The sequence below is a fragment of the Planococcus citri genome, chromosome 5 (genome assembly GCF_950023065.1).
Source record: "Planococcus citri chromosome 5, ihPlaCitr1.1, whole genome shotgun sequence".
Classification (NCBI taxonomy): domain Eukaryota; kingdom Metazoa; phylum Arthropoda; class Insecta; order Hemiptera; family Pseudococcidae; genus Planococcus; species Planococcus citri.
Genome location: NC_088681.1, coordinates 13,267,827 through 13,281,852, shown reverse-complemented (window position 1 = coordinate 13,281,852; position 14,026 = coordinate 13,267,827). Strand labels below are relative to the sequence as shown.

Here is a 14,026-nt window from a genome sequence, read left to right as displayed (position 1 = left end):
GAAATCAGGATTGGGCAGTTTATCTCGATGTTGGGTCTGCTGGAGTATATTTTCAACGAAATTACGCCAGTTTACGCTCGAGTGGGGATGACCTTGACCCTAGGCTTCGTATTGGCCAAATTTCCTGGAGGGGGGGGGGGGGGGTGAAAACGAACGAAAATGTCGAATGGAACTCGATTGATAGAGAATCAAAAGTTGAACATAGATTATGTTCAAAAATCAGCAAATTAAAGGGGAGAAGTCTAGTTTTTCAATTTCTCAATGTGTTTTTCTCATCTTGAATATTCCTTTGTGTCACCCTCTTTCCCCCTCCCTCCTTCGAAATTAACCTATGAAATGGAAATGTAGAATTGACTTTCTAGAGGATGCACAGGATGTGTATTTTGGAATTTTTAACTCGACCCCCCCCCCTCCTCTACTGCTGCAAGGATTTATTTTTGTATTTGTTCCCTCCGTGTTTGATCTTGGAGCCCATCTTTTCAACTTGACTCAGAAAGGTGAAATTCGGAATGTGCTGAAGTGTCCTTGTTCTAAATAATTATGTCTTTTGAGGTTGTTTGCCCTCGAATCGTCTACCCCCCCCCCCCCCTCCCAAGGTGTAGAAAAGACAATTTTTCATAGTTTTTGATGTTTGGTCATACCTGGAGCCCATCTGTCTAAATTGATCCAGGAAGCTGAAAATTGATATGGGTAATTGAAGGGGGTCCCAGATTTCCTTTCTGGGGTTTTCGACTTCTTAATGTCTCCCCTCCCTTTCCTGCTGCGAAAAAGTGGACTAAGGTGCCTTTTTGCATGGTTTTCGATTTTGTCATCTAATACAAGTCATCGTTTGGACCCAAGGCCTCCCCGCAACTGACCCAGAAAACTAAAATTTGGACCCTTCCACTCCTCACCTGCTTGCCTAAATATATGACTTTTGCATCTATTTCATGGTTTTTGATCTTTGGTCGTGATTGGAGCCCATATTTCCTGTTGGAGTTGGACCCAGGAAGCTGAAATTGGCCCTAGATTTCTTTTTGAAGTTTTCGACTTGTCAGTACTTCCCTCTCCCTTTCCTGCTGCTGAAAAATGTACATAGGTGCCATTTTTTGTGGTTTTCAATTTATTTTGTCATAGTTAGGGCCTCTTCCCCCCCCCCAATTGGCCAATAAAGCTGAAAATTGGAATGTGCATTCAGAGGGAGTGACTTTGTCTTAAATACAGTATGACACAAAAGTAGTGCTCGGTGGTTTTGTTTCCAAGTGGAAAAAACTAGCGAGATGAATGAAGCGGCGTTGAGTAGGGGAAAATAAGGGCTTTCAAGAGCGACCTTGAAAATTTCAGGCCCATGCACACTTGCACAGGATGTCCATAAATTGAAAAACCAGTTTGGTCAAAAAATTCGAACTGGTTTTTATTGGCGTACTGTATTCTACACACTTGGGCGACAAAAACATGAAATGAATTTTTGAAACCTGTTCATTAATTTGCAACTAGTTGACAAAAAATACCCAAAAATTGTAGATAGAGAAAAAAGCTCGAAACAAAAGTTATAGAGCATGAAAAATTACACAATTCTGTCTAGTCACATTTTGAAACTGGTTCATTGGTTCGCATTTGGCAACCAGTTTTTGACAATCACCTGAAAATTGAAGATAGAGAAAAAAGCTTGAAACAAAAGTTGTAGAGCATGAAAAATTGAAGTATTTTTGCTGATCGGATTTTGAAATTAGCTAATTAATTTGCAACCAGGTAACTTTTGATGGGTTGCTGCGAATTAATTATCCGGTTTTAAAATCTGATTAGGGAAAAAAGTTTAATTTTTTACACTCTTCAATGCGAACCAATGAACCGGTTTCAAAATGTGATTGCACAGAACTGTGTTATTTTTATTTTTCACACTCTTGAGTATTTCATTATCTGCAATTTTTGGGTAATTTTCAATAACTGGCTGCGAATTAATGAACCGGTTTCAAAATCCGATCAGCAAAAATTGTTCAATTTTTCACGCTCTACAACTTTTGTTTCAATCTTTTTTCTCCATCTCCAATTTTTATGTGATTGTCAAAAACTGGTTGCTAAATGCGAACCAATGAACCGGTTTCAAAATGTGATCAGACAAAATTGTGTAATTTTTCACGCTCCACAACAGTTGTTTCAAGCTTTTTTCTCTATCTACAATTTTTGTTTTTTTTGTCAACTGGTTGCAAATTAACGAACCGGTTTCAGAATCCGATCAGTAAAAATTGTTTAATTTTTCAAACTCTACAACTTTTGTTTCAATCTTTTTTCTCTATCTCCAATTTTCAGGTGATTGTCGAAAACTGGTTGCTAAATGCGAACCAATGAACCGGTTTCAAAAATTGTGATCAGACAGAATTGTGTAATTTTTCACGCTCTACAATGTTTGTTTCAAGCTTTTTTCTTTACCTACAATTTTTGGGTATTTTTTGTCAACTGGTTGCAAATTAATGAACCTGTTTCAAAAAGTGTGTAGAATACAGTGCGCCAATAAAAACCTGTTTGAATTTTTTGACCAAACTGGTTTTTCAATTTATGGACACCCTGTGCATGGGCCTGAAATTTTCAAGGTCACTTTTGAAAGCCCTTATTTTGCCCTACTCAACTCAGCTTCATTCATCTTGCTAGGTCTTTCCACTTGGAAATAGAAGCCACCGAGTTACTACTTTGTAACCAACATGACGATACGAAAAGTAGAAATCGTCATTAGATAAATTCATTTATAAAGAAAACATGAAAAGTACATGAAACAAATAGACATTATATAAATTTCGCGAATTTGCGTAAGTACATAAAAAAATTATAAGAAAAAGTACATTGACGAACCAACGAATTGAAAAGGAATGAAAAAAAAAATGAAATTTTAGCGAGTACATAAACAAAAATCAAAAAACCGAGCACAGCCAAATATTATTGAGAAAATTCGCGAATGCCTCGAAAAATTGGAAAATTTATCAGATAAGTTTGGAATAACAATTTTGGCCGTTGCATATGCCCCCTGGCTAATTCAAATTTCTCAAAGCAAGCTTAGAGAAAATTGAATTGACCATAGATGAAAATAACAAAATTGTGAAATAATAATAAACAATCAAAAATTACCTAAATTAATTTTATCGCGTTCTAAATTAAACAAAACAATAAATTTAAAAAAAAAAAAACAAAAATATATAGGACAATATTAAGTATGAGGAAAAAGAGACAAAAACCGGGAGACATCATGGAAAAATAAAAAAATAGGAGAAGAGAGTGACACCAACGTGAGACTCGCGTAGATGGAAAACAACGAGCCTGCACCATGGTCTGCCACCTTCTCTGGAATGTAAGGCTTGGACAAAAGTCCCTCACCCCATTCCAGAGAGTAGGAAAGGAAAACGAAGGAAAACGAAAAGATTAATTGGAAAAAACTAGGAAGAAAAACTGGAAAGTTGGAAAATTGGATCAGAAAGATGTGCATAGAAATGCCACTAAATCAGAAAAAATTAATCATTTTCATTTTGAGAATAAAAATTAATTGATCAGAAAAATCATTAACTTAGAGCAGTTTGAGCGAATAAATTTACAGAGGAAAGCGAATCATAAAGATCTGAAAAACATTTTTTCCTTTTGCGTTTCAGGGAAATCAAAATAAATTTCAAAATCGATTGATCATCGAACATTTTATTATATCCACAAAAATTATCATCCTGCAAAGGTTTTACAAAAGATACAGACTTGCCCCCTGCATGAGAAAATGCAGTAAAATAAGAGAGATCGGTTTTATCAAACATCATTTTTAAATAACGTTTTGTTATACTGATGATTATAAATTTTGTATCAAAATTATTGACAAGTTTGAAAAAAGGATTTATAAGTTTGATTTCAACTTCAAGATCTTCAGACACGTTGGATTTGTGAGAGTTCTCACTTATAGTTACATCTAAAACTAGTTTATCATGAACTTTTGGAATTTGCGATCCTAAATTTATCAAGTTTGAAGTTTGTGGTCTAGTAACACTATTTGAAGACGACTCAAACATGATTGGCTCAAAAAATATTTCATTTTCTAGTTTCAACAAATCAAACTCAGAAAAACTTGGACTGAAAACATAGTTTTCCGAATCACAACAAGCTTGAGATAAAATTGAGGGTTCAGATACCTCAACTATGTTAATATTTTCAATCTCCGAAAAATTCTCAACTGAATGAGCCTTTTCATATATTTTGATCTCACGAGTTTCAAACTTTGGTGAAAAATCAAGACAAAAATTATTTGAGTTTTCTGCTTTGGGAAAATCATCAATGATTTTAAATTCAGTTTTCAAAGAATTATGAGTGAAATCACATGCGTGATTTTTGTCTGAGTTCAAAATTTCAAGTTGGAAATTATTTGTAGTTTTGTTCAAAACTTCCAAAGATTCGCTCGATACTTTTGCCTCACAAAAATCATCCATAAAAGACATATCGATAATTACATGATCGGGTTTTTTGTGAACTCTCAGACCTATATGGTTTAAATCGAGATAATTTCCATAAGTTTGTTCGTAAACTTGAGAAACAGATACAAATTTAGGCTCAATAAAATTATTAAAATCCCTATTTTCAGAAGGACACTGTTTTGTATCGCTAAAATCGAGATAATTTCCGTAACTCTGTTCATAAATTTGAGTTGAGTTCGTAGAAACGTAATTATCGGTTGTATTATTTGAAGACAAATAATAATTACCTCTAAATGTTTCGATAAAATTTGATACTGGTATTTGAGGTAAACATTGAGAGAAAGGCTCACCATAACTTTTTTCATTATTTTGAGATAATAAATTAGATGAAAAAGAGGTCTTTTTACCTTCTAATAAATCTAGGTGATTATGGAGTCTAACCAGAGTTTTTGTTAATGTAAGGAGACAATTGAACAACTTTGGATTATTTGAGAATTCCTCCATGTCTTTCTTTGATCAATCAATTTTCAAAAAAAAAAAATATAGCATAAGATAGGTGGGTAATTGATTACGTAATATCGTGGGTTATAAGTATGCGAAAATAAATTGACGATTTATCAAATAAAACATCGTGAATAAATAAAAATTACAAAAACGTATTTTTTTCAAAATATAAATACCACGTATACTTGAATACCCAACGAGAACTATGATGTGATGACGAGAGTGGTGATGAGCTGAACGAAATAAACAAAAACAGCGAAATATTATTACCAATCAATTGACACAAGTGCTGGTGGTTCAGGCTGAGAAAAGCGACATCGATAATTCCAGAAAATTGAATGAATTTGACGAATTAGGCGGACTCATTTGACAGAAATCGGAAGTAGTGACGTAACATCAAGGTTGACACACTCAGCATACTCAAATTCCGCGGAGAAAACGTAGTCGTAGATATGTAATTACGTACAGACGATATACATACAGATGTTTGGATCTTGGTTTAGAATTTCAACCAAATGACTTTTTTGATCGAACATTTTTTTTTTAAAAACAGTTAAAAACAAAATAACTATGTAAAACGAAATAACGAACCGTTTCGTTTCTATCCCGGACGGGCCCCCATTTATGTAACCAACATGACGATACGAAAAGTAGAAATCGTCATTAGATAAATTCATTTATAAAGAAAACATGAAAAGTACATGAAACAAATAGACATTATATAAATTTCGCGAATTTGCGTAAGTACATAAAAAAATTATAAGAAAAAGTACATTGACGAACCAACGAATTGAAAAGGAATGAAAAAAAAAATGAAATTTTAGCGAGTACATAAACAAAAATCAAAAAACCGAGCACAGCCAAATATTATTGAGAAAATTCGCGAATGCCTCGAAAAATTGGAAAATTTATCAGATAAGTTTGGAATAACAATTTTGGCCGTTGCAACTTTTGGGTCATACTGTATGCGTTTGGGCCTTGGGGTGTCGACTGTCAACCATCAACCCCTCTACGCCCTCCCCTTTCTCAGCTACTGAAAGGTTTTTGCATTTATTATTTCAAAGTTTTTGATCTTGAGTCATAATTGGAGCCCATATTTCAAAATTGATCCAGTAAGCTGAAATTAGGAGGGGCCTTTGAATTCCTTTTGGGAATTCTGGACTTTTTAATGTTTCCCTCGTCCGTCCCCTTCCTGCTGCCGAAAAGTGAACTATTGTGCATTTTTTTCTTCAGCAATGATGGAGGAAAAGGAAAACTGAAATTGAATGAAACTAAAATGAAAACTGAAACCTGAAACTAAAAACTGAAAACTGAAACTGAAAAAAAAGCAAAACTATTTTTTTTGGTGGTTTATTTTTTTCCAATAAATTTCCAAAATATTACAAATTTGATGGGAAACATTAGAAAAGACTGAAAAGAGGAACTAAAATTGAAACTAAACTAAAAGCAAAAGTTTTGCCATCACTGTTCATGGATTGCAATTTTGTCCTACTTCGGCCCCCCACCTCGATTGACCAAGAAAGATGAAATGTTTGTCTACTTTCAACCTATCTACCCCCTCCTTCTCCTTAGTTGCAAAAAGGACGTTTTTTTGTGCAGATTTTGCAGATTTGGGTCAAAACTGGAACCCATCTTTACAAATTTGACCTATAGTCCTAGCCTCCAAGCATCTAGGAAGCTGAAATTTGGCATGGCATAGGGAATTGGAGGGACCTCTGGGGCTTGAATTTTCTTTCAATTTTGAATTTTGTGTCATGTCATCGATGGAACATCCTGTGACTTGAAGGGGTCTGGAATTTGGCAGGCACATCCAGTCATACTGCAGAGGGTACCTACCTTTAGTACCTACCCTAGATGAGTTAGTTTATTTTTTTTTTGTTTTTTCCCCTCATTTTCAAAATTTTCAGCTCTCTGCATCCTTCTTCATCTAGAAAAAATGGATTTTTTCTATTTTGTATTTTCGAACACTTCCTACAACTTCTGATTTTTAAGTGAAATGATCGAGATGCTTGGGAGGGTCGCCTTTCGGGCTTCGGTTCTCTTTCATTGAAGCTTGAAGCCTCCGAAGTCCAAGTTAGAAGATCTCCATTCCGATTCATCCTGAATAATTGGTTTATTGATTAGGATGAACTATGAAGATGAAAGAATAAACTAGCGAAGTGAAACTTTTAATGATTCGAAACCAGTTCGATTTTTCTTCAGATTTGATTTCAGAATTTGATTTGATTTTAACCAGCTCTCATTCTCATAGCATATTAAAAGAACATCAATGGAGGACTCTACAATTGACCATCAGGTTCCATTCATCTCAAAGATTACTCAAAATTATTCAAAGTACAAATAGTATCCCTAAAAACATACGAAAATAATCGCAAACCCAGTTTAAAAAATTAAAATTACAAAAATATTGCAAAAACTCCAGCATCAGCATCTCAGCTGATAAGAAAACGCTACCCTTTTTGGCTTCCAACGTAAACAAACGCAGGCACTACTGGGGTATGTTTACACGACATGCGTACTAAGCGGTTTGCATAATCGATTTTCAAAGGGAGTTTCTTGCCCTTGCCCTTTGCTCTATTAGCCTCTCCTTTCTAGTTGTAGTTCAGTAACTTGAAAATATATAAAAAATATATCCATATTATAAAAAAAAAATACTAAAAAAATCAAACATGTGTTCCGATACATAACATGAGGTTCGTATTGATAGTTTTTTTAATTCGCGTCGTACTTTGTATAACGAAAGCTTGTAAAGCAAAATACACCTAAGCTGCCAGTTTCGAGCTCAAGATGTGAACGAATACCTACGATGAGATTTTGCTCGCAGAAATCTCATTAAATATGGGATCTTTTCAGCGATCGAGATCGAATCGCGTTTGCTTAGTGTTTCTAATTTCGAATGGAAATACAGCTTGATTATATCGAATATTGATATTGTGTTTGCCTATATATATGTAAACGAATGCTGAGATTTCTGATCGCTTATTTAATATTTCAGGTTGAGAAGGAGCTACGTTGGTAGTGTAGGAAATGCTCGTACGACAATATTAACATTGGGAAGAATGCTAAGATGGTAGGAAGAATCAGGACAGTATCGTCATTCAAAGTAAGTTTCATGCCTAATTGATTACCTAGTGTACGAAGGAATGATTTCCACGAAGAGGATATCTATCTGCTCGTTCCTATCTGGATTGAAATTTATATTACTTAACGATTGTTTTGTTGCAGATCAAACGTAACTTTATTATCTCATTGTTTCCGAAAATAAGACACAGAACTTTCATCGCATTTAAAAATGGTAAGATGTGTTTGATTATGGCAATCGATGTGCTTTATTTCAATTCAGTATGGTTCGATCGATTTTGCTGAGTTGGTATCTGTGGAATGTGGATCTATGTACATCGAACTCGGTTCAATGATTCGTTATTCTTTGGCGAATGGATTTCTAATCTCAGCAAAGTGTATTGGAAATGATTCCTTGGATGCAGTATTATAATATTAGCCTGTGTGACTGTGAAACGAACAAATGCTGCAGCTTGAGTTATCTCTAATGCAAAGATCTCAATCATTTGACAAATTGAAAACCTTGCTGAACGATCTGATAGGTATCTACTAGACAACTACGTTCTGTAACTGGTCTGACGAATGGTTTCAATTTTTCGAATCACTGAATTCATTCTACGTAAAGATTCCGAATAATATCCTTCGCCTAAGAATAAGAAATCGAGTTCGGGTTCTTTTTAACAAATCTGTTCTAGAATATGGAATACTGATAGTATTATCGTTATGTTCGAGAAGGCCTAGAATAATTCAACGCAGTATACTAATCAAACCACGATACTCGTTTGTTTCAGTTATTGAAAATCCAATGCTCAAAATCAGTGAATATTTTCCATTCTCAAGACATACAGTTTTTATTTTTGTGATTTTTTACTTTCTAATTGGAATTCAGTATTCTGTATCAGGTAAGCGATAACATCATAATTATTTTTATGATGAATGATAGAATATAATACAGTGTTAGGTTGGGTTTTCCTTTTCCTGGAATCATCGTAACTCGTGTGTTCGGTATTCGGATTATCTTAGGAAGCTTCTTCGTTGTGAAAATTCTCCAACTCCAACTATATTACGAATCAGTTTCGATTGCTTTGCTTGAAATCTGTTCGTCTGTTTGAAATTTGGACTGAGGAGTGAGCAGCTAGCGTATTTGATAATTGCATTATGTGGAGTAATAAGGAAAACTAAAGTTTTCGCTGCAGTACGTGTTATTTCGGCGAATCTAATTAACGATAAAAATCTTTCGTAATTGAGGCCTAATATGGCTGACGTAGAATTCGAGTTGGAAATACGAGTACGAGGTGTGTTTGGAATTGGAAAGTGTGAATGATTATTTTTTGAAAATTTATTTCAAAATTATTTCATTGTGAAGTAAATTCAATTTTTTTTTTTTTTTTTTAATTACATACTACGATTTGGTGTTGTTTATTTGAGAGATGAAATTTATTTGAATTATGGAAATATGCTGCCTTCGATGGAAATTTATTTATTCATTTTTTAGTTGTTTAATACGATGATCTTTTTTTATTGCTCGATTTGGTCTTCGTTCTTTGATTGATTTATTTATTTTATTTTCTTCAAAATAATCCTTAAACTAAATAGATTTTTCATTTTTGGTTGCAAAGTACAAATCTACGTTCTACCTACTCGTGTTTTGGCTTTTCCAGTGACGATGGATTTTCTTCGAGAATTTTATGTTAACTTTGTGAAATGAATTATAATTTTCAAAATGTTTTCTTTTGATGTGTTTTTAAATTAAATTGAGTTTTAAAATTTTGAATTGTGTTTTAAAAAACCGAAAATATTGCGAATTATTTGAAATAGTTGTTGATCTGAAACTCAACGCCTTTCATGTCAAGAGTATGCAGCTCTTTCGCTTTTTATGTAGCTAAAATTGGATGAATATTTTTCACATATCCCAATATCATTCTTTTGCCTGAAATTAGGTATGGTACTCTGTGAAAAATTAAGAAAAATTTGTGTAAATTTATTGTGAATAACGAATTAAGCTAGAAATTTAATTTAAAAGTGACCTTGCCTTCTCCCTTTCCTCTTTTTCTTCCAATTATGCGTTAATATAGTTGGAATTTGATTGTCTTTCAATTTTAAAAAAAGAGAAAAAAGTTGAATTTGAATAAGTATGAATTTTTATGGGAAATTCTCATTCAGAGTCATTTATTGGATTGTTCAAAAATTTCTTTTGAACGCTGTGAGAGAGTGAAAGTATTGACATCAAATTACAATATTTAATTCTGTGTAGGGGTTCTCAAAATGATGATATGTATTATTTAAAAATTATGCTGTTAATTTAAAGATATGAACCTACAGTATTATGAGAAATTAGAAGCACATTGTACTGTTTTGGAATGTGATTTTTGACCTTTTTTCAAGTGTTCTCAAAGTATTTTTTTTTAAAATTAAAAATTAAAACTTGATTTTGGCAAAATTATTTGAACCATTCAATAAGCGGAATGGGTCAAAAAGTATGTTTTTTTTCTTTATTTTTGGAGGTGTGTATCCTTGACCCCTTTCTTCTACAGCCACCATCGAAAGGGGAGAGGGGGTTGATTAGGCATCAAAGTTGAAATTTTGAATCATTTCAGAATTAGATGCATGGATATTTTTCGGTCGATTTTTCGACTGTATTGCATTTTTTGAGATTATATTTTCAATAATTGAACCTAGCTTTTTTTTGTAGACTAATAATGATGAGGAAGGGAGAAGGGTATAATATGTGCATTTTGCAAAAATGTTGTGGCCAATGTTAGACCGGTTTCATGAATTTTTTTTATAAATTTACATAGATATTTTTCTCAAATTTTTGAGTTAGTGATCGAGATTATTTTTTTCAAAAGTTGATTTTGGCAACCCCTGAAAACGCAGAAAATATCAGTTTGGACTAAATGAGTAATTGAGGAAGTTCAGTTTTTTTTCAGATTTTAAAATGATTACTTGATCGAAATGATCGAGACCATTTTTTTTAAATTTTGAAAAATTGACTTTGAGAACCCCTGAAAAGTGATAAAGCTTCGCTTTACGTCCAAAGGTTAGTTTTTTGTCGTGAAGTCTTGTCTTGAGCTGTCAAGTTTTAGTTTAATTTTAGAATTATTTTTAAAAATATTTGTCAAAATAATTTTTTGAAAAATCGGCTTTGGGAACCCCTAAAAAGCTAGAAGTTCTAGTTTGGCCATCGGATGGCTATTTGTGATGAAATATCAATGTTATAGGTTTGTAATTTACACCTAGTTTGATTTTTAGATTTTCAAGTGTTTATCGAGCTAAGTTTTCGGGAGTTCGGAGATCGATTTTGAGAACCCCTGAAAAAGTAGAAAGCTTTACTCTGATTCTCAGACTAATGCTTACTTATTATTAAAATCACGAGTAATTAATGTTTCTGCTTTACAAATTCTTATTTCTGAAGTTCAGTTCTTTACCAAAATAATTTATTCAGTGGTCTAATTTGAGAACCCCTGCGAAAATTTGAAAGCTTCAGTTTGGAGCCTGTTATTGTGTTTTTTTTTTGTGCACTGAATGCATGATTTAGGTTTACGGTTTAGTTTCATTTTACGATTTTTAAATACATATTGATCAAAATAATTTTTTAAAAAGTTGACTTTGAGAACCCCTGAAAAAAAAATAGAAAACTGCACTCAAACGCCAAATGCAATTTCTTGCTAGGTATAAATTAATGTTACAAGTTTGCAATTGAGTTATATTTTTCGATTTTCAAATATTGGTCGAGATCATTTTTAGGAAGCCGACTTTGAGAACCCCTGGAAAGCTGGAAAGCTCTACTTTGGAGTCAGTGGTTCTGGTTACCTTTTGGTATTGGTAGTGATCGAATACTTTAAGTTTACAATTTTGATTTTGATTTTCAAGCGTTGATCGAATTAAGTTTTTCAGAACTTTGAGAACCCCTGAAGAGATAGAAAGCTCAAGTTTGAAGATAGTAGTTAATTTTCGGGTTTTTTGTAATAAACACTGCTCAAGTTTTGCGATTTAATTTCATTTTCGGGTTTTGAACATTTTTATCGGAATGATTTATTTTGGGAGGTTTACTCTGAGAACCCCTGAAAATTTGGAAAGCTCTCGTTTGGACCCCAATTTTAGTTTTTTTTTGCAGTAAATTAAAGCTGTTAAAAAGTTTGAAATTGAGTTTACGTTTCGATTTTAAGACCGTATTGATCGACATAATTTTTAGAAAGTCGATTTTGAGAACCCCTGAAAATTTAGAACTCTCCAATTTTGGACCATTATAGCTTGATTTTTGTGAAGAATGGATGCTTCAGAGTTGCAATTCGGTTTTCGTTTTTGATTCTTAAAATGTTGATTGAGATGACTTTTTGGGTGGTTGACTTTGAGAACCCCTGGTCAGTTACAGGCTGATGAGCTGTTTTTGATGATGAATTGATGAAGTATGCATCATGTTCGCAATTCTATTCAATTTTATTTTCTGTTTTTTTTTTTTTTTTTTTTTTTTTAAATTGAATAAGATAATTTTTTGAGTAGCCGACTTTGGGAACCCTTGAAATTATAGAAAGCTCATTAGCTCAAGTTCGGAGCCAGTAGGTGTTTTTTTTTAAAAGCCAGATTTCTCTTTCCGATTCGCGAATTTAGTCATAGATATTTTTAGATTTTTAAAATATTGATTTTAAAGATAAGTTTTTGGAAGACTGACTTTGAGAACCACTAAAAAGCTAGAAAACTTCAGTTTTGTGCTAAATGATACTTAGCTCTTCGTGATGAATCACGCTTCAAGTTTGAAATTTAATTCAATTTTTTGTTTTTAAAATACCGATTAGGGTAATTTTTTGAGAAGTCGACTTTGCTGAGAACCCCTGGAAAACTAGAAGGAAACTCAATTTTGGCGCCAATGCGTAATTTTCTGGATTGACACAAATTATTGCTTCCAGTTTACAAATTTTGTTTTTTTTGGGAGGGGGAGGGGATTGTCAAGTGTTGCCTGGCCGAGATAAAAAAGGATGACTTTGTTGAGAACCCCTGAAGAAAGTTCAATGACCCGATGGAAATTATTTTTCGAAATTTTTTGCATTTTTTTCAGCAAAAATACAAAGTTTGTAGAAAAGTGTTTTTTTTTTGAAAAATTCAAAAAGTTTTGTCGATTATGAATTTTAAAATGAATTTAGAGGGGTACTAAAAGTGATCATTTGAAACCAAATTTTTTTTCAGCGGTTCTCAAAATGTCTCAAAATGTTGAAAAAATATAATAAGTTCAATTTTTTGGTTCAGGCTCAAAAATATTCCAGGCCAATTATTATTTCAACGAATTGAAAGCCCTTCAAATTACTCGTATCAAATTTAACCTCGAAAAAATTCTTTCTAAACATGAAAAAATATAAAAAATTAATTTCCAAAACCTGGGTCAAAATTTTTTCAAAAAATTGAAAAGCTTCATCTTTTCTTCTTTTGCTCAAACAAAAGTGGTATTACTTATCGTGTAATTCCAATCTCCAAAAATTTCTACGCAGTGGTTCCAAAAATTTTTAAAATTCTCAATTCAGAAATTACCCATCTTCCTCTTTTCTCTCTCTTTCTTGAAACAGGCTTTCTATAGACAGCCCCTGTCGTAATTTTCTCATTTGCAGCATTTCATTTTTAACGAATTTATGGCAGTGGGCCCCAAATGAATCCTCGTGGAATTTTTTTTTTCCCGGAAACATTCGTGTTATATTTTTTGATGGAGTATTTATAAGGCTTTCCATTATTATATTTTTCTAATTTATTCTCGCATCGTATATTTCAGTACCTACAAATATCTCTAAACCTTGACCGAACTTAAACAATTGCGCAACGAATTCCCCCCCCCCTCTCCTCCCTTTTCCCCGTCCCTCTTCCTCGTCTACAATACTGCACTCTTCTCTATAATTTCTCGTTAAATGACGAATGCTCCTCGTTTTGGATTCTTCCTGCCCCCCTCCCCCCCGAACGACTCGACGCGGCCATTTGAATTTATAATATATATAGACGATGAGGTAGAAAATTGATGTAAAAAAATCGATTTTTTACTCTAGCTTCAGTACCTATATATTTAG

At 33.2% G+C, this 14,026-nt stretch overlaps 1 protein-coding gene across 1 annotated transcript in view; it reads left to right on the top strand.

The window, feature by feature from the left end:
• Window positions 1-7,486: 7,486 nt before the first annotated feature.
• LOC135849373 (tolloid-like protein 2) overlaps window positions 7,487-14,026 on the top strand; it is a 104,895-nt gene continuing 98,355 nt past the window's right edge. Inside the window, exons 1-4 of the mRNA XM_065369764.1 lie at window positions 7,487-7,612; window positions 7,915-8,022; window positions 8,145-8,214; window positions 8,771-8,881. Coding sequence (XP_065225836.1) covers window positions 7,987-8,022; window positions 8,145-8,214; window positions 8,771-8,881 — 217 coding nt within the window. The 5' untranslated portion in view covers window positions 7,487-7,612; window positions 7,915-7,986. The remainder of the gene's footprint in view (window positions 7,613-7,914; window positions 8,023-8,144; window positions 8,215-8,770; window positions 8,882-14,026) is intronic.